Source organism: Triturus cristatus, chromosome 2_2, assembly GCF_964204655.1.
Source record: "Triturus cristatus chromosome 2_2, aTriCri1.1, whole genome shotgun sequence".
NCBI classification, from domain to species: domain Eukaryota; kingdom Metazoa; phylum Chordata; class Amphibia; order Caudata; family Salamandridae; genus Triturus; species Triturus cristatus.
Window position 1 is genome coordinate 874,001,341 of NC_140582.1, and position 21,177 is coordinate 874,022,517.

Consider the following 21,177-nt stretch of genomic DNA (forward strand, 5'->3'; position numbering starts at 1 on the left):
ATTCAACAAACAATTTTTCGAATACCTCCAGGCATAGTCCTTGCCTTCCCAGAATATGCAGCTTTATCCTACTGAGGCTGCTCTTCACCCTCCGGGGGAGGATGTATGTGCATAGAAGGAATTGGGATATTGCTGTACAGCAGGTTTGGGGGTATGTGAGAATATAGGTCCATGGTGAGTTTGAGAGTATGGGAGAATCTTGATGCTTGGGAGAGTTTTGGGAGTGTTAGAAATTGGGTTGCTGTCTGGCAGAGGTATGCACCCTCTCCAAGCAGGAACCACAATCCTTGTCAGGATAAGTCATATACACACCATAACCTAACCTGTGCTCACCTTCTGGTAGCTTGGCACAGAGCAGGCAGGCTTAACTTAAGATGCAATGTGTAATGTATTGTGCAACATTTCAAACAGTAACACAGTGAAAGCACCACAAAAAGACTACACACTAGTGTAGAAACATAGATTATGATTTTATAAATGAAACAGGACTGAAATGACAAAAATCCAATGAACAGAAGTTGAGATATGAATTTTTAAAGATTAAATGTAAAACTAGCTCTGAGAAGGAATAAACGCCTATGAGGGTTATCTAGTTGCGTCAACAGTTCAGGCCAACTGTGATGGAGCCTGGCACAGATACAGGAGCCAGGCAAGGCCTTTTGAGCAAAGTACCTTGATCCTGATCACAGCAAAATGTGGGATGCAGCTGAACAATGCATCTGTGGCCATCCCGCAATCAAGGTGATGCATCGTTTTTCTTCATGCAGTGGGGCGATGCACGATTTCTGAAGACAATGCACTGAGCCAAGAGGCATTGGCAAAGGCCAAAGGAGACCACAACTGATTCCCAGATGGGATGTTGGTCACTTTCTGAGGGACAGGAGTGAGGGTGCAAATGGCACTTATGGCGGTGGTGGACATGGCACCAGATGTCACTTCCTGGGATGTTTTCTCTGTCAATACAAGTGTCTGGCCTGAGTTGGAGGGTTCAGAGTCTGTTGCTTATGTGGACTCCCGGTCAGACCCATCTCCGCCAGTGCTTCTGAGTCCTTTGCTGTTTGTAGCTCCACCATGAACTTCCAATTGCTCTCCTGTTGCTCCCTAGAAGTCTGGCCAACATTTCCTTTACTAGCTCCAGAAGAAGAGGAACATGCAGATATTGGCACAAAAGTTACAGTGTACTGAGGACAATGAGACCATTTAGACATATCAAAGCTTGCTACTAATTCACAAGTATATGGTGTAGAAAATGCCTAGAAGGAAAAATGCCACTTGTGGAATTAATCACCTATGGGTTAATGTAAGATACCAGAATATAATTTAGAGTGAGTGACCACCCACGTAAAAAATATTAACAGTTCTTGCCAGGGTGAACCAGAGAAGTCATTTAATTAACATGAGCTCAACCTCATGGTAGGTATGGCACCTAGCAGATAGGCTTAAGGCAATATGTAAAGTTTTTATGCAGTATCAAAACAGTAATAAAGTCACAAAAATAAACAATAAAAACACCAAACCAAGTTAGAAAAAAAGAGTTAATTTTAATAGATGAAAAAAAGACCAAAATAACAACAATCAATACCATAGATATGAATTTTTTAAGCTTTAGATAAATATAGTGCTTAAAAGGGCAAAGCACTAAATAGTCTGAAATGTAGGTACAATTTGAGGCAGGCAGCGACAGAGCTTGTGTTGGATACATCAAGTAAATTGGACCCACAATTCTGTCGTACTTTAGAATTCGGGACCACGTAGGAGGCAGGGCCCTACCCCTGTCTATCCCGGTATTAGTGAACCGCGAATGGTTAATGCGGTATGTACAAGTGCTTTTTGTAACGTTTTAGCTGTGAATGCACTGTGTATACGCTATTTCACATCACTACGTGGGTTCCATTTTGTATCGGTGGCCATCTTATGGTTGCCCTCACATAGGTTATATAGCATGAAGCGAAAACGGGCCTTTTTGAGCACATGTGGCTTTCTTTGACTTTTCTGTGACCTGGGCAGCTTGGCTCCGCTCCCCCAGGTCAAACTGGTCCCACGAGTTCCCCGTCCTCTGGCCACCTGTGATTAGCATCAGGGCTTGACACACCATAAAGTCTTTTCATCCTACACAAGCCTCCAGCTAATCTCTTTCACACCTGACTGTTCCTGCTTTATGGCTTGTTTCCCAAAACAGGAGATGCTCATGTTTATTGGGGCCTATCGATATCTGATGTGGGATCTGAACCTTGCTGTGTAAATAATTGCGGGCTGGCTTAACTGGAATGTGGGATGGTCATCATGACTCTGCCTTTTCGTTTGAAATGTATACATGTAATGGCCATATCATAAACTAAAAAATGTATGCCTGAGGCAGGATATTCTGTATTTAAGGAGAAGCCTGTTTCTGTGATTTTCAGCAGTCTCCTGAGAACATACACGCTGTTGTACTTCTAGGACGCCTGTAATTGGTCTGCAGCCAATAAACTGATCTTTGACTTCACCCAGAAGACTCTGTGTTTCTGTAGGTCTGAAACAGGAAGAACCCCGAAGTCATAGGGTGTGTTCCCCTGCACCGCTGGGCTTAAAATACCCAGTACTTCAGTTGGCGCCCAACTCGGCGCGATTTCAGCGGTACCGGTCCAAGCCAGAGGTTCGTGAGGAGCTTCGTGTGGAAATTCTGGAGGAAGGCCGCCACTTCATCGACGCCTGCATGTCGACGTGGTCCGAAGGTCTTTTCTGCGAGGTTCTCCGCGTCCCGACGGCTACGAAGGACTACTGCCCTGATTAATCGCCCTGTTTTGGACCCATGACGACTTTGGTAGAGCGAAACAATCGAGAGAGTCTTCTGGTGACGCCATTGATCATCGACATTCAGTTAAGTATAAGTGGAGCGTCTCCAAATTTGTTTGGTATCCTTCGGGATAATTTTGGTTTATTTGGAGTTTGCAAACCCCAAAGCCATAGGACTCGTGTATTCACGAGACTATCGTAATCGATAATCCTTTGAAGTTGGGAACTAGACTAGTGAGCAATGATGCCTGGTGCTAGTGTATTTGGAAGATTATTTTGTTTGGGTTGTGGAAGGGATTTCCAGTTAGAGGATTCATGTCCGGTTCCTCCAATTGGAACTCCAACTTATGAGCTTTATGTAAAACATGGCGTGGGCCCCATTGCATATAATGAAATATGGATCCGATACACCAGGAAGGATGGTGTTTTAAAATGGCCCCAAAATGGTAGTTTCGATACAGATATCTTAGATAATTTGGAAGTAAAATTGTTTAAAAAGAAAGCCCGGCCGGCGATGTTTGATTCTTTCCGCCTATGGCGAAAGGAAGCCAAACAGAAGGAAATTAAGCTAGCGAAAAGAAATAAGAGAGAGAGAGGTATGTCGGTGATGCAAGCAGCTGTGCAATTTAAAGATAATGAGGAGGAACAAATGAGGGAACAGTTGCATAGACAGCGCAAACTAGGGATTGATAAATGTTACCCTGTTTTGTCACCCCTTGTGCAAGATGAAACAAAAGAGAAAGAGAAAGATTCCCTAATGTCCCATTTGTTAAGTTCGCCACCCCCATATGCGCAAAATGCCACAGCACCTCCACAGCTTGTAAATATACAGCCTCCAGTAAATATGCCGCAAGCCTTCCCGCAGCCGCCAGCTCCTCTTCAGCTGGCTCCTATCCCTGCAGTGCAGCCCTCTCAAGGGCCGCCGGTTTTGTTACCTGTTACCCCCGCGCTTCCTGCGACTTTGTCTAACACGCCAGCGGTTTCCCCTGGCGCTCTTTCTTATACTACCCAGGTACCTGTATCTGAATCTGTTTTTCTTCCCTCTGTTTATCCCCCCGTTTTCGCCTCAACTTCTCCTTCAGCACGACAACGACTGGCTAATGTAGTTACTAGTTTAATGTCGCCTCTCTTTGGGTCATCTAGTGCGACTCCTGGTTTGCAACGCAAGCAATTGCGCAGTCAGCTACCTGGTCCTGAAGAGAAAGATGTGTTAGATCATCTGGCGCGTAGGTGGATTGGTTTCCCTTCACTCTATGATGTGGAATCGGTTGTTAACGTTTTTCACCAATGGGATGCCCCAAAACAGAGGTATGTCTTTGATAAAATGTGTGAATTCCTCTGTGAGGAATTGGAGGATAATGGTGCAAACCCAAACCCACAGGAATTGTGTCGAGTGCGATTTGATTTCGAAACAGGTGTAATTGTGGTCCCCAAGGTAGATAAAGCAGTTGCGACTTTACTGTCCCTCAGAAATGGCGATTGTCAGCAATCATTGTTCGAACAGGAACTCCCTGTGGGGAAAAAGGTAAAAGCGCGCCAATATCCGATGCGTGAGGTTCCTCCAGTTTGGAGACCTGGTGATTTAGCTGCTAACCCACCTGTTCAGCCATATTTTCAGCGTGTTTGGGTGCATGTCCCATGGAAACGATCTGAGGTGTTAGCGCTCAAGCAGACATTGCCTGATCCCCGTAAAAACCCTGCAGGATATTATAAGGAGCTATCACAAACTTCAGAATCGTGTGTCATGAATTTGGCTGACATAGATATGTTATTCGGGAATGTTGTTCCACAGCCTTTATGGGGATCCATTCGTAATGTAGATCACGCTGCAGAATTGGGTGATACATGGGCTAATATTGTTGCTGCAGACGCTAGACAAGTTGGTGGTGCGAAACCTGAGCCTTTGGTAGCAGAGCTTCCTGGTCGAATTATTACCTACATGAAAACTATAATGCCTGCGATGCGCGTAAATTGGGATAAACTATCCGCATGTAAGCAGAAGAAAGATGAGACAGTGTCTGATTTCTTTACCAGGTTTGAAGAAACGTTTATCGACCACAGTGGTCAAGACATGAGCACTGAAGGTGGCCAACGGTTATTTGTTGATAAATTTGTGCAGAATTTGCTTCCTGAGTTGTGTAAGAAATTAAAAGACTCAGAAAGTTCTTGGGCTGTTTCCTCTTCAGCGCAAATACTGGCTACTGCACAGTATTATGAGAATAGAGACAAAGATGAGAAGGACAGAACAGATAAGAAAACGAAAGAACTAAAGACAAAGGTCCTTTTGCAGCAGGCCTATCCACCACGTGGAGGACAGAATAATTATAGGCAAACACAAGGTATCTATCAGCAGCCCCAACAGTTTCAGGGTAATCAGCCAATGAACAGGTATTATCAACCACGAATCCCTGTAGGTCCCAACCAATGTTCATATTGCAAAGAGGAAGGTCATTTTAAATATAGTTGCCCTAAATTAATGCAGCGTAACAGTAATGCGTATGGCGCAAGAGGTAGAGGTGGTCAGCAAGCTCCTAGAGGCAGAGGGTGTGGAAATGCTCCCCAGAACGCGCGTCCTCTTCCACCACAAAATGCCATAAATAGCTTTGATCTGCAAGCCAATGCGTCTGGTAATACAGCTCAGTACTACAATAATGATTATTATGCAGAAGATGACAATATAGAAGATGATGGCTACTAGGACCGCCGTAGACAGAGAGAGGGAGTTGTTTCAGTGCCAGTGGATCAGAGTGGACCCTATGTTAAAGTAACTACAGCAAATGTAACGGAGCCCTTTCTGCTGGATACTGGTGCTGCAAAGAGTTCAATTATGCATTCAAAACTCCCTGGCGCGCCTTTATCTGGCGAAATGAATTTCTCAGTAGGTTTTTCTGGTGCCCCAGTTAGGAACCCGATTTCTAGTCCTATGTCACTTTCTGTTGGACCTTGTGAGCTAAAAGCACCCCTCATTCTAACAACAGGTTGTGGTGAAAATTTGCTAGGCTTGGATTTGCTAAAAAGATTGCATGCAACACTATATTGTTCTCCCTCAGGAGTACAACTTACATTAGGTAAGAAAGTAATTTTCCCAATGTATTTGTCTAAAAACGCAATGCCACCTGAATTGGCATCCCTTCCGGATGTCCTTTGGGCGACTGGTCCCAATGATGTGGGTCTTTTGGAAATACCGCCATATGTGGTCACTTTAAAAGCCAATGTCAGATTGCCACGTATTCCCCAGTACAAAATCTCCAATGAAGGTCAGAAAGCATTGTTAGCAATTGTCAGTGATTTGATTAAAAAGGGTGTAATTGAAGAGACAAGAGGCAACGTTTGCAATAGTCCTGTTTTACCTGTCTTAAAACGAACGGACCCTTCACAGCCACCTGTTTACAGATTTGTGATTGATCTTAGAGAGGTTAATAAGATTGTTGTGCCACAGTTTCCAGTTGTCCCTGATATAACTGCCTTGTTAACCATGATTCCAGCCTCGGCTGCATGGTTCTCAGTGATCGATTTAAAGAATGCCTTCTTTAGCATCCCAATTGCAGAGGAGAGCAGAGACATTTTTGGCTTCAGTTTAGGAGGTCGCAGCTTTCGCTTTAAACGCGCTCCCCAGGGCTACTGTGAAAGTCCATCAATATATAGTCAGGCTTTAAAAGCGCAGCTTGATGCACTGGTTTTACCCAGTGGCGCTATCCTCATTCAGTACGTCGATGATTTACTAATCGCCGCGGATACTGAAAAGATTTGCAAAGAAGCTACCTTGTCATTGTTGCGTCATTTGTCTGCCTCCCATCACAAAGTGTCTCTCTCAAAGCTGCAATATTGTCGACAAGAGGTGACCTACTTAGGTCATCTCTTATCGAAGGAGGGAAGGAAACTGACCCCAGAAAGAATTCAAGCCATTGCACAGTTGAGTGTGCCAAGAACACAGAGAGAAGTGTGTGCTTTCTTGGGCATTACTTCATACTGTAGGCATTGGATACCAAATTTTTCCTTGTTGGCAAAACCTTTGTTAGCATTAACATGCAAAGACACACCGAATCCTATCCCATGGTCTGTAGAGTGTCAGAAAAGTTTTTTGGAATTGCGTAATGCATTGTGTTCAGCTCCTGTGTTGGGTACCCCTGACTACAGCAAGCCTTTTACATTGTATGTTCATGAGAAAGATGGTTGCGCATTATCAGTGTTAACACAGCCTTTTGGCGACAGACCGCGTCCATGCGCATACTTTTCGTCAACCTTGGACCCGGTAGCGAGGGCATTGCCGAGTTGTCTGAGAGCCACAGCCGCTGCAGCTATGTCTATTCGACAGTCTGCTGGACTAGTAATGGACAATACATTGATTGTTATGGTTCCACATGCTGTGGACACATTGTTAAACAGGACCAAGACACAACACTTAACTAGTGCGCGATTATCTGGTTATGAGCTGACACTGTTAGCAAACCATATACACATAAAGAGATGCAACACGTTGAATCCAGCTACACTATTACCAATCCCAGCAGACCTAGATGAGATTGAGCAACATGATTGTCTTTTCAGAACAGAAGAAGAGACGAAAGGGAGAGTAGATCTTAAAGATACTCCCCTGACTGAGTGTGATGGTACTTTATGGGTGGATGGTTCGTGTTTCAAGCTTCCGAATGGTGATACGACTGCTGCATATGCTATCACGACTTTGCACACGATTGTGGAAACTGCGCGTGAGCCACAAAACTCGGCTCAAGCAGCAGAATTTATTGCCCTTACGAGAGCATGCGTGTTGTCTGAAGGAATGAAAGTGACTCATAGTTTTGGGCGCTTGTGGAAGGAACGTGGGTTCCTGACTTCGCATGGAGCTAAGATTCAGAATGGCAAGTTGGTGAATGATCTCCTTGAATCGCTGACCCTACCGTTGCAAGTTGCGATTATGAAATGCAGTGCGCACAAGAAAATCACTGATGATGTTGGTCGTGGTAACGCGTTTGCTGATGAAGTCGCGAAAGAAACAGCAAAAGATGTAAAGACTCGAATGTATGTTGCAGGCCCTGCCAGATGGGTTGGTGATGTTGGAATGTGTGAAAACACAATAGAAAGTGTAAAGTCCCTTCAAGCCGAAGCCACAGAGAAAGAGTTAAGCAAGTGGAGAGAAAGTATGGGTAAGTTGGATGAGAATGGTTGTTGGATTGATTTGTCAGAGCATAGGCGATGGTTGTTACCTGATGCATATGTGCTTCCAGTGGTTACTATGGCACATGGAATGGCACATATCAGTACGAAAGGAATCTGTAAGTTGTTGGCTCCAGTATGGCAGAATGCTGGAATTCCTAAGTGTGCAGAGGATGTGGTCAAGAATTGTATGGTATGCTTGAAGTACAACCCTGGTAGGGGAACCCCAACTCCAGCTGGTCATTTTGCGCCTCCATCATACCCATTTGAAGTTTTGCAGCTAGATTTTATCCACATGGAAAGGCGCAACAACCTGAAATATGTGTTGGTGGTTGTTTGCGCTTTCTCAAAATGGAGAGAGGCCTATCCTCTAAAAGATAACACTGCTCTATCCACAGCCAAAGCCCTTGTGAAGGAATTTTTCCCTAGGTTTGGAATGCCAAGAATGGTGTGGAGTGATAATGGAAGTGAGTTTGTGGGTAAAGTGATGAAGAATGTGTGTGAGGGACTAGGTATAAAGCAAAAGTTTCACGCTGCAAATCACCCCCAATCAGCTGTATTAGTGGAGCGCTACAATGGCGCTCTAAAACTCAAACTGGCCAAAATCCAAGCGAGCTCAGGTCTTAAATGGCCTGACGCTCTGCCTCTAGCACTCCTGTCCACCAGAATGACCGTGCATTCACGAGTGGGACTTAGTCCCTACGAGGTCGTTTTTGGCCGCCCGACCAATGTATGGGGTGTGCCAAGACCGACGAAATTCAGTGAAATCGAACATCCAGTGCTGCTTGATTACTTGTATGATTTGACAGTTAAACTGCGTGTTTTACACCAACAGGTGCACAATACTCTCCCTCCGGCCTCTGAGGCTCCAGGACACCCTATCGACCCTGGCACGTGGGTCTTGGTGAAAAATTTTCAGCGGAAAACCAACGATGAGCCCCGCTGGATTGGCCCTCACCTCGTACTACTGTCTACAAGATCAGCTGTTCGAGTGAAGGGGAAGAAAAACTGGATCCACGGCGCCCACATCAAAAGGATCCCTTTGCCTCTGCCGTATGACCAGTGGGTCCAGGAGGGTATCGCAGACTCTGAAACAGACACTGTACCTCGTTTTGTGCCGTTTAGTGATGCACGCATAAAAGGCACAACTTCAGCGCAGGAAAGTGACGATATTTTGCAAGAAGCTGTGCCACCGTCAAATCGATTGGACACTGCAGAGCCTGAACTCTTGTTCCACGATCAAACAGTACCTGGCCGTCTCCATTACAATTTAAGACCAAGGCCTATGGACAAATAAATATTCTTTTTCTTTTACCCTTTTTATTTTTTGATAACCAGAGCTCTCCCATCTGAAGGACTTTCTTGATTTTTTGTTTTTCGAACCACCATCCGGGTTCAGCCGCAGGGTCACGGTGCCAAGACTTTCGGGTACAGGCCGAAGACGTTAGGTCGACGGTTCTGGTTGGTCTAGGGCGTTCCCTGGACTGACAGGCGTACCCCTCAGCAGAAGATACTCACCCGCCGCGAGCGGCACGATTAGAGGATGGAGTTTTGTGAAATGGGGAGACTCACTGAGGAAATGAACTTTAAAGCAAAAATGTGTAAAATAATGAAGCGCAAATGTTTTGTCTTTTTATGCCTGTTTGTATTATGTAGTATGGTAGTGTTTACTGTAGGATTTGTATTCTTCTCCTCTCAAGAGCCCATTGCATCCACTGCACAGCCTACACCTCCTCCTACTGTCTCCTCACACTCTTTTCACCCTCTGCCTGAACATGAACAAGCTAGACGGTCTGAATTTGTAATCAACTCGTTTATTCAGCTCCTGCACCAGCACCAACTAGTCATGAATACAACAAATTGCTGGGTGTGTGGTTTAATGCCACATATCATTAATAAGGGTATTCCCTATTTGGTGCTGCAGTATAGTTACAATGGATCGTCATGGGCATTCCAGACCATGTTTCTCTATGCACTAGACGCCTACTCCCCGCGACAACCGCGTTCCATCAGACCTAGCACCAATAATAAAGCTTTAATGAAAGGAGTTGCCGATATGAGTAGAGATATCGATGCATACTCATCCATTCCCAAAGAAGAATTGAGAGCTTATGTAGGGTGGAACGCGACGGGGTATAGTATTAGTCTAGTTGAAAGACAGCGGAAAATCTCATCCCCAATCTGGGTCGTACCCCACATAGGTCGGTTCTGTTTGCAAGGTAATGGTCAGAATCCTAGGGCTCAACTGGGAAGAAGTGACTGTACTGAAACGTACACTTTTCCGTCACAGTTTTCCCCTGCGTTTTTGGCTGCCAAGGGTACATATTTTATCTGCAATGACCGAGCATATACATGGTTGCCCCCTGACTTCTCGGGCACATGTTATATTGCAAATCTGCTACCACCAACATTTACTGCCGCCTCTGACTATCACAAGACCAGTGTTGTGAGAGGCATGATTAGTAAGGAGGATACTGCCGGTCAGGAAGTGGGAGATTTCTTTTTGGGTTTCCTGCCGTTTTGGGGACCTATGGTCAATAGTAGGAACCTGAGACAGCTGACTCGTGTGGTTGAATCCACTGCTAATGTAACGGCTGGTGCCCTTGGTAATTTGACCGCTGAGCTCCAAGCGGATCGCCTCATGACTTTGCAGAACCGCATGGTTCTAGACGTCATACTTGCAGATCGTGGTGGGGTATGTAAGGTTATCCAATCCAGTTGTTGCATTTTCATAACAGACAATGCTCCAACAGTTTATGAAGCCACCTCCAAACTACATAAAATATCTGAGTCCATACACGTGGATAAAGGAGATTGGTCACTGGTGGGGTGGTTCTGGGAACTGATATCTGCCTGGGGTTGGAAAGTTCTGATGGTCATTGGAATGATCTTAGCCATCCTTTTCCTGTTCTGTCTGTGCATACAGTGTGCTCCTGCGATATGTGGCCTCTGTGCTACATTATGTGTAAGGAGACCTGTATCGAGGGACGAGCTAAGTAATAGGATGATGCTACAGCAACATCTCCATGACTTCATGAATATTGACCTAGACTCGGATTGAAATGAGTATAGTTATTGCCTATGTAAGGGCAAAAGGAGGGTCTGTCGTACTTTAGAATTCGAACCACGTAGGAGGCAGGGCCCTACCCCTGTCTATCCCGGTATTAGTGAACCGCGAATGGTTAATGCGGTATGTACAAGTGCTTTTTGTAACGTTTTAGCTGTGAATGCACTGTGTATACGCTATTTCACATCACTACGTGGGTTCCATTTTGTATCGGCGGCCATCTTATGGTTGCCCTCACATAGGCTATATAGCATGAAGCGAAAACGGGCCTTTTTGAGCACATGTGGCTTTCTTTGACTTTTCTGTGACCTGGGCAGCTTGGCTCCGCTGCCCCAGGTCAGTCCGGTCTCACGAGTTCCCCGTCCTCTGGCCACCTGTGATTAGCATCAGGGCTTGACACACCATAAAGTCTTTTCATCCTACACAAGCCTCCAGCTAATCTCTTTTACACCTGACTGTTCCTGCTTTATGGCTTGTTTCCCAAAACAGGAGATGCTCATGTTTATTGGGGCCTATCGATATCTGATGTGGGATCTGAACCTTGCTGTGTAAATAATTGCGGGCTGGATTAACTGGAATGTGGGATGGTCATCATGACTCTGCCTTTTCGTTTGAAATGTATACATGTAATGGCCATATCATAAACTAAAGAATGTATGCCTGAGGCAGGATATTCTGTATTTAAGGAGAAGCCCGTTTCTGTGATTTTCAGCAGTCTCCTGAGAACATACACGCTGTTGTACTTCTAGGACGCCTGTAATTGGTCTGCAGCCAATAAACTGATCTTTGACTTCACCCAGAAGACTCTGTGTTTCTGTAGGTCTGAAACAGGAAGAACCCCGAAGTCATAGGGTGTGTTCCCCTGCACCGCTGGGCTTAAAATACCCAGTACTTCAATTCAAACCTTAGTTCTACAATCTTAATCATAACTTTTGTCGGACATTAGACAGTCAACTGCTTTCTCAGCTATTGTGAAAACAATGACAGCGCTACATTTTTGGTGCAACTGGTAGGGACCAGTCAATACACTGTTAGTGGCTCCAATGGGATGTTTCAACTGACTTTTTTTTGCTGTTCTCCCCCTATCTCTGGATGTTATCCTCATACATATGAATGACTGCATCCAATTTCCTACAGATAATTAAACACTAATCAATGCCAACGCCCAAGTTATATGGTTTGGGAGGCATACCATGTGTTGTTGGTGGTATAGATGGAACTCATGTTCTGTTGATGCCACTTCATGACCAGGAGCAAGTGTATCGCAATCAAAAGCATTTCCACTCCATCCTTGCCTAGGTAGTTTTCATGACAGATCCCTCCATCACCAGTGTGTCCAGGCTTTTTTGGCCCAACCAACAGCTCGCTAGTGCTATGCAACAGCTGCATGCCACAGCAGATGGCCCACCATGGAGCAATGAAGACCTGTCTTGTTAATAACTGTTAACATTTATTCTGCAGTGATATTATTTGCTTAAATGTTGGCATTTGTACGTAGTTTAAGTTGTATTTTTGGTTCATATTTTCCAGGTGACTCAGCTTATCCCTGCATCACATGGCTTTTACCACTGCTGGTAAACCCAACAGGGGAAATCCACTTCGTTGAGGCCAATGTGTGAACAAGGGAGCCTGAGGAACAGGCTTTTGGGCTCCTGAAAGCCTGGTTCTGGTGCCTGAACAAGTCCGAAGGTTCCCTCCTCCAATCTTCTTGGAAGGCCAGCACAGTAATTGTGGTGTGTTGTATGCTGTACTGCATTGCCCAGTGGTTGTACATCCCATTTATTCCTGACAAGGACAACTAGTGGCTACCCAGGTGTGATGGTGGGAGGCATTAGCAAAATGAAAGTGATGAAGATGAAGACATTGGCCTCTTGTGTGAGCTCATTGAAAACATCTTTGGCTGATGGTAAATGAATTAAAAGTACAATGATAATAAATGTACACATCCTCTTTTGCAATGTTTAATACTAATGCTATACTTTTTTTTTTACAGATGTTAGTAAACCTTTTTGTACATAAGTGAAAACATTGTAGTTTAATTGTGATTAAATGACATTATGATATTCGTGAAACATGACCTATAAAGATGGCCATGTTATGTGAGATTGTATAGGTTAAAGCTCTTGATAATTTTTCTCTGAAATGATTACATTGTTTAATTTTAAAATGCAAGATTTTGACATAAACATTTTATTAACTGCTTAATTCTTCTCTAGTCTTCTATATCCTGTCATCTATTGAAGCACTAGCAAGTCATTAGTGGGAATATTGTAATCTTGCAGAGAAAGTGATTGCTCAGAAATTAGCATTTCAAGTTGCCTGAACACTGGTGTGATGCATTTGTGAATGATCTCTGTAAAGTACCTGTCAGTCATGGTGTGATGCTAGTCTTATGGAGTTTAGTCTAAGGTAACGGACCGGTTTTATGTATGTGTGTGTATGTGTGTGCCTGTTACAGGCTCTAGACCTTACTCTTGATTAGGTCATCTGTAGCGTGTGTATTGTATGAAAACCATGAGAACAGACCCCAAGTGTGACTGAAGACTCCCATTTTTATTACTCACGCATATGGAGGACCAGTTGCTACATTAAGGTAACAATTACTTTTTTCTTCATAACAGTTCATTGTTGAGAGAGGAATGTCCCCTACATGATGTACAGACCTGTTTCCTGCCCTGCATGCTTGAACTGCATTCTTTGGTCCTGGTTTTTCTGATTTTTGGTCATGCCACACTCTAATCCTGTGTGACATGACAGGGACCTTCCTGGCACATTGGGCTGTAACTGACTTTGAGTGTAGCTACCATTTGTTAGATGGCAAGCAGTGGAGGGGTGAGGTCTGCAGTGTCTTTTCTTAGGAAAGGGATCCCTTTGAAGGGTAACATATTCTTGTCTCTCTTCTTGATCTATATTAAGAGTGGTCATGAATAACTGGGTGCAGCCTGCCCTCATCTTTTTGTACTTGTCTTTTGGGTGACTCCACCTGAAGACTGTCCTGTTGGGCAGACCATCGCTGCAGCCAGCCAAGAACTTGAAAGAGGAACCAAACCATATTGGTTAGATGGAAGGAGATTTAGAATATGCAGTAGGGAAGATTAAGTGGACCATAAGGTGCTGTGGGGGTGCCTTGTGAAGAAGTGAGGTTGTCGCTTCGAGACACTCATAGATGGTTCCTGGTGTCCACCATACAGCAGAATTGTCATCTGAAGGTGTGTGACTGGTGCACTCAAGAAGAAGCACAAAGTACTCACTGGTGTTTTGGAGGGAGCTGCTTCATGAATCAAGTGATGGCCAGAGTGAACCTCGATCTGCAGCCCGCTGCCTGGAAGACCGTCCCTGTCAGAAGCCTCCAAGTGATACACTACTTGGCTAACTGCCATGCGGCTCCTGAGAACATTGCTATGTGCTACCTGGAGACTCCTTTTTGCAGGTGAGATTCAGCTGCCGTGGGAAAGCCAAATGTGGGTCCACGCTGCTACTATGAATTTGGTGAAAGACTGAACAGTCCTAAGCATGACTGACTGAGTGCTAAAACTAAATCAAAGAGGGACAGTGTAAGTGGCACCCACAGATTTACATCAAACACTGAACCTGTGGGGGAGCTCAAACGGAGAGGGGGCTACAAGAGGTAGATGGAGGGCTGGTTGACAGAAGCCCCTAGAGCACAAAGACTCACGTCCATGAATTCGGCACTATTGATTGTATAGTGGAATAATATTATATTCTGCATAATAAAGTACTTGTCTTTTCTACAATGATGAGAATTGGGGGCAGACATTGAACTTATTCCACTGATTGGCAGTGATTTTGATTCTTTAGCCTGAGTAACCTCACACTAACCTCCTCACTACTAAGAGTCAAGTGCGGAAAGGGGTGTACTTGGCCCAGTTTGCAGAGCAAAAGTAGGGCAGGCCCTGGCACGGCAGTTGTAAAAAGCCTCGACCCCCACTGTTCTGGCTCAGTAACTCCATCTTCCCCCATGGCATCCTGAACTCCGTCTGACAGTCATTTTTCCATTGATATTTTTATTATTATTCAAACCATTTGTTAATTGAGCACTACCTAATGTGATCTCTTCTCAGTGTGGTTTCCATTTCGACAAATGATTGAAGACTGGTGTTTTTTGTACCACATAAAAGTAATGTTATGTTAATTGATTGATAAACCACACAATTTCCTGAAGGTGTTGGGACGTTAAGCAAAACAGCAACCACAGAAGATTGAAGACAGGTTACAAGGAGAAGAGATAGGTTTTCAAAAGCTTATGAAATTGAAGCTGACTAAGAACGCAATTTAAAAGGAAGACTATTCCAAGTAGAAGCAGTAAGTGTTGAAAAATATCACCCACATGTGCAAGATTTTTTGAAGGGAGAGATGTAAATGTAAATGTAAATGTCAAAGTACTTATAGAGCGCACTGTCACCAGACGGACACCTTGCGGTGTCGCCTTTTTGCGGTTTCCTGGCGCTGATACTCATACCGCTGTGGAACCCCTCCTGGCTTTCCCTGTGAAGTGTCCACTCCTGGGCACCCCCAGGGTGAAGCCAGGCATCCTTAGCACTGTTGGGGCCAGTGTGGAGGCTAAGCAAGCTATTGCCCAGAGTTGCAGCGTGGGGCCCATGATTAGAATAGGCACCGAGGCGAGAATAGACAGGTCCGAGGAAATTGAGCCCGAACCCCGCCGAGGCGGGAATCGAACCCTGGTCCCTGACCAGAACTCTGCTTCAGGGTCTGCCACTCTAACCATTGAGCCACACTCCTCCACACTCCTCCTCCAATAAGACGACCTTAACATGTGGGTTGGTTTGTAGAAGTCAACAAGAGAGAGGTCACTGTAATTGTTTGAAGGAAAATGCTGAAGTATTCAAAGTCACTTTCTTCACTGGGACACATAAATGTTTTTGGACTTTTCACCTTGGAGGATTCAGTAGGACCAATCTACTTGTTGTATCTAACCTGGCCTCCATCACAATTAGCTAAAAAATAAAGTTTTGTCCCAGTCAACCGTGAACATTTACTTACATTGGGGCATATACAGAAGGATCTATCGCTGAGTCAACAGAACTTTATCGCAGCCAAAGTAGCGATAAACGTATTGCCCCTATCACAAGCTGGTGTTAACATCACACAGCACCAGTTTACCCACAATAGCAGCCGCAAAAAACATCACCACAGATGACCCCCGCAACTATCGCTAATGAGATGCAGAGTAGGCATTCCCGTGCCAAAATCCGTGACAACACCACTCCACAACATTCTCAATGACCAGCCAGATCTGCAATAAGCACACACAACAGGTGATAAGGCATGTTAGCAGCAGGAAAATAACACCTGCTCTGACCTGGTGCAAAGCCGGATGGCAGCTTGCACCACAAAAGGGAGCCCAGCCCACAGCCACACCTGAAGAACAACAGATGCACCCCGGGCAACTGAACATGCAGCCCGGAGGGCCAAATGGGCAACAACACCCGCCACCAAAACCCCCAGGACCCCTCTTTCCCCGGCTCCCCCCCCGACCAAAGACATACCACATCAGCTACACCTAAACATGTACAAAATAATCCGCATGATGTCGCACAATCACAACTGGTGACATGCATGTGTTGTCACAAACACTGAACTGAAATGAAGACACATGGCGGCTCCCCTGGGACAATCCGTAGGTCACAGCCTGCAAGACAAAAATCATGATGAGAAGGTGTGTCCTGCACACATCAAAGGACAGAGAGTGAGCGAAGGGGAGAGAGAAGAAGTGAGGGGGAGAGAGAGAGAGAAGAAGAGAGAGAGAAGAAGAGAGGGGGAGAGAGAGAGAAGAAGAGAGGGGGAGAGAGAGTGAAGAAGAGAGGGGGAGAGAGAGAAGAAGAGAGGGGGAAAGAGAGAGAGATAAGAAGAGAGGGGGAGAGAGATATAAGAAGAGAGGGGAAGAGAGAGAGAGATAAGAAGAGAGGGGGAGAGAGAGAGTACCGCTTCTGTGCACCCAGGCCACACTGCTCACCTGCTGCCACCGGTGTGTCTCCAACCACGTGCCGGTATGTAGTGCAGTTCACCAGGTCACACATCTGAAACAGATCCATCATCTGAAACAGAGTCCAGATACATGATTGGCAAAGTACATACAATTGCACAAGACATCATCGCCTGACCGCCCCTGCGCACCCTGGCAGATGCACTCTAACCCCTCCCGCCGCCCAGCGGTGCATGCCCGCCCCTGCACACCCAGGCCTCACTGCTCACTTTCTGCCACCGGCGTGCAGACAGGAGGTCCCACCAGGTGCCGCTGCAAGTCACAAGCCCGGGGTCCGCGGACATGGCACCCTCCACATCATGCAGCCCGGCTCCGCAGGCCACCAGGTCTTACGTTTGGTGCTGGGTCTTGATTACTCCGTGGCAGAGGACACAGCAGTGCATCCGACCTCATCGCAGGTTGCACACCCGCTCAGCCCAATAGGTGCTACTAACTCTGGGATCCTGGAAGCGACGCCACGTGCCGGTAGGCCCCCGCTGCCCACTGGCTCTGGCCTACACTGCGGTCCAGCAGGACACACAAAACCTGAGCCGTCCGGACCGCCAGGACGGGGCATCATCGCAGGCTGCACACCCACTCATCACTTAAGGTGCCCCTACCTCAGTGCACCCAAAGTCACCGTCCAGTGGCGGGGTGCCTGTGCCGGCCGCAAAGCATCGGGTGCCACTAACCCTGTGCAACCCCAGTCAGCGCCACGTGGTGGTATGCCCGTGACAGCCGCAAGGCCTCGGATGCCACTAACACTGTTTGCAACAACTCATGGGCTCTTTATGATTGAGAACCGTGGAGCCTCTGTCATCCAGTCACCCCCGGCAGAGGGGAATATGACGTCATCAGCCCCTAATGTTAGCGGAGCCACATGGCCTGTGACGACTGTGCCGGATGGGTGTGGTGTGTGTGCAAACCTGCCCTCAGGGAGTGGCTGTGACATGCTGATAACTAGACCAATGGCCTGCACACCACCAGCGAGTACGCCTGCGACAGGTAGCAATGAGGGCCCCCCTCGGAGCATAAGCAGAGTGGTCTGGCCTGCCATACGCCGGACCAGTGCAGGGCTTGCAACAATGACTCATTGGCTCTGGGCGTGGTTCAGTCCATGTCCGTACATGGAAGTGACTGATGCGTGTGTCTCTGTTGTAGTGTCCGCGGCACTCGGAACACAATATGCAATGTAGCACCCTCTGACTGGCATCCCACAGGATGAACATCATTGGCGCAAGCGTAATCACTGTCCCTACATTCATTCACACATTCGTACATGAATGATGAAAGACATAACACAGCAGTGCGTTACTGGATAATTATTGCACATCCAGTGCAGTTTTGCAGCTGGAGCGGTACAGGGCAATGCCAAACATACTCCACAATATGGGCCCATGGAGGGCCAGCCAGAGTCCATCCGGGGATGACAAGTATTGCAGAAGAGGAAGGGTACAGTCCGCAGTTTGGTCGCAGTGTCATTGGTCATCAAACAGGATATGGCAGTCTATGCCGCAGTCCAAGGTGAGTGCATCGGAGTGTATCAGGGGTCAGTGGGAGGTCATGGGCCATGTGCGGCACCAAGCAGCAACAGGCCAGGAGGCGGAAATTAATGCTAGTGCCTCCTGAGCACAAACCCATCCACGTGCCTCCTGAGCACAAACCCATCCACGTCCTCATCCCCGGATGTGTGCTCTGCCCCACCTGTGGGTGTTGCAGTACCGGCTGAGGCACTGTGTGCCACTGACACATCAGGTGCTGGAGTGGATACGTCTGCTGCACTGTGAGGCAATGGCACACCAGGGGGTGGAGATGTGGATGGTGTGGGGGAAGCAGCATTCGTCATCACCATGCCTTGTGGCAGCAATGCCATGATGAGGATCTGCAGGGCATGGTAGATCCCAGCTACTTTTTGCTGGTGTGCAGCGGTGGCTGCCATCCTTTCTGCCTCCATCCGCATCATGTCCTCCATGAGCCTCAGCATGTGTGCCAGCTCACGGCTGGTATCGCTGGAGCCCCTCTGAGTGGACAGGTGTTCTTCTCTCCACGATATGACTTCAGCGATGTCAGTCAGGGCTCATTGGAGACCATGGAGCGGGACTAGACACCCATGGATGGCGTCCAGTTTGGTAGCCATGAGGTTGAACCCCACCCGCACCTGCTCAGCCGTTTCCCTCTGGCCCTCCAGCACACGGCGTTGGAAGGCCGTGTGTTGTTCCTGGGGGTCTTGGGAGACTGCCGGGCCGTGGGTGCCTCCTGCTGGGTGGTTTGGGTGGTGGGTGGGGTCTCTTTGATGCAGCTGGGCAGCCCTGATCCTGGAGGTGAGTCGCGGATGATGTCAATGATGTCTAGGAGGGCTTGTGCGTTGATGCTGGGGTTGTCCTCCTCATCATCAGTGAAGAGTGACTGGGACTGCTCTCCAGGGGGGTTTGACGGCGGCTCTGCAATGTGAAGAGAAGATGGTGTATTGCAGTCTGTGGGCCGTCCTTGTCCCTCAAATAACGCAACTTTAACTACATAATCTCTATTGGAATATGATTGTGTCATTGTACAAATAGAAGTTTAAAACAGACCATTAATTCACTGTTGTAGATGATATGTACAGACAAAGACTAACGATAGGAATCTATAATCGTGTTTTCTCTTCTGTTTTTATATATTGATGTTTTTGTTAAGATTTTGTCATACATGTCAAAGTGAAAAGTTTGTTTCGAACAGAGTGTATGTATTAAGAGACAATTGCCTTTCTTGGGCTCACCAAAGACTTTCAACCATTTGTGCAGCTACTCTCAAACTCACCGATCTTTAACCCCTGATATAAGAAATGGGCATTCATGAGGATATTCATGGCACCTCAAGACCACGCGGGTTTTTGTTTCCTGCTAGCGAGATTTTAGGCACTCCAGCTCGCCAGTACATTACGTTGCACAAGCAGCGTAAATTGTGTTTAATTACTTATTCTTATTTTAAACGCACCCTATCTTCTTGCGCCGCGGGCCACAATATTTGTAGTTGTATATGTACTAATAGATAACGGACACCTTAAGACCACATGAAGGTTTCGTTATCTGACAGCGAGATTATGGGCACTCCAACTCGTCAGTACATTGAGTAGCACTGGACAGGTGTCCTCAATAGTATTATTGCTCATCAAAAGCAGCTTAAAATTGTCTTTTAATTTCCCATTCGTATTTTAAACGCACCCTGTCCCCTTGCGCCATGGGCCTTAATATCAATATTTGTATTAATATTTATAGGCAACTGGCGCCTTAAGTATCAAGCAGCTCATCTCACAGCACAGGTCAGCTTCCTAGTCTGAAAACCATGACTCACGCACTGACGCCGCGCATGTCATCACGGGGTGTGCCTTTCCCGGCGGCACCTGCTCGCAACGTGCAATGTACTAAGCACAGGTTAGCGTTTCAGCTCACTACACGCAGGTGCCACCAACTAACCTTCAATGCTCCCGCCCAGCCGATGCTCTTATACCTCCGGTTTCTAGTCCCTCGAGACCAGCTCGTTCCAGTGGACGCCGCAACAGATTTAGACGCGGGGGAGCACCGAGATCAAGTAAGCACTTTCCTTTAAGAACATAAAAGTGTCCTATTTAGCCTCCACTTTACCCCAGCGCCCTGACATTCTTTTCATTTATACTTCATTATTAAACCCTTTTTTTTAGAGTACCTATTTGGAGCACTTCCTGCCCTGGAATCATACGGCCCTGGAAATACCATTATTTGCGTAAATACTAAGCAGTCTTTGTTTATGCATAATGCACAGGCCTTTTGCTTAATCTTCTAGCATCATGGCCCCTTTAGTCTCACGTACATTAAGAGACAATTTACAGCACGCTACTAGTTTAGCGCAGCGCTCATTTTGAGCCCCTCACTTTGGCATGCTCACCTGTTAGGGCCACAAGCATGCAAATTTACTTAAGCGAAGACACATCGCTCTTACACTGCGGCAATGGACTATCGATGCAGCATGAACCCATGACCTGTCCACACCTCAAGCATGCTCACATACATCGCAAGCATGGGCTGTTTTTAATTGTATTAGGTGTACCATTGCTCGTACAAATGATCTCACACGTATGAGTGACACTGAATGTGTAATTCACCACTTGGGGAAGATTAGTATGATGTGACTACAATCTACAAACGAGTGTTTTTCTATA

At 46.4% G+C, this 21,177-nt stretch overlaps 1 protein-coding gene across 1 annotated transcript in view; it reads left to right on the forward strand.

Moving 5' to 3' along the window:
• The window catches only part of ARAP2 (ArfGAP with RhoGAP domain, ankyrin repeat and PH domain 2), a 1,345,662-nt gene extending 1,332,725 nt beyond the window's left edge, over positions 1 to 12,937 (forward strand). Inside the window, exon 32 of the mRNA XM_085642300.1 lies at positions 12,527 to 12,937. Coding sequence (XP_085498426.1) covers positions 12,527 to 12,574 — 48 coding nt within the window. The 3' untranslated portion in view covers positions 12,575 to 12,937. The remainder of the gene's footprint in view (positions 1 to 12,526) is intronic.
• Positions 12,938 to 21,177: the final 8,240 nt, after the last annotated feature.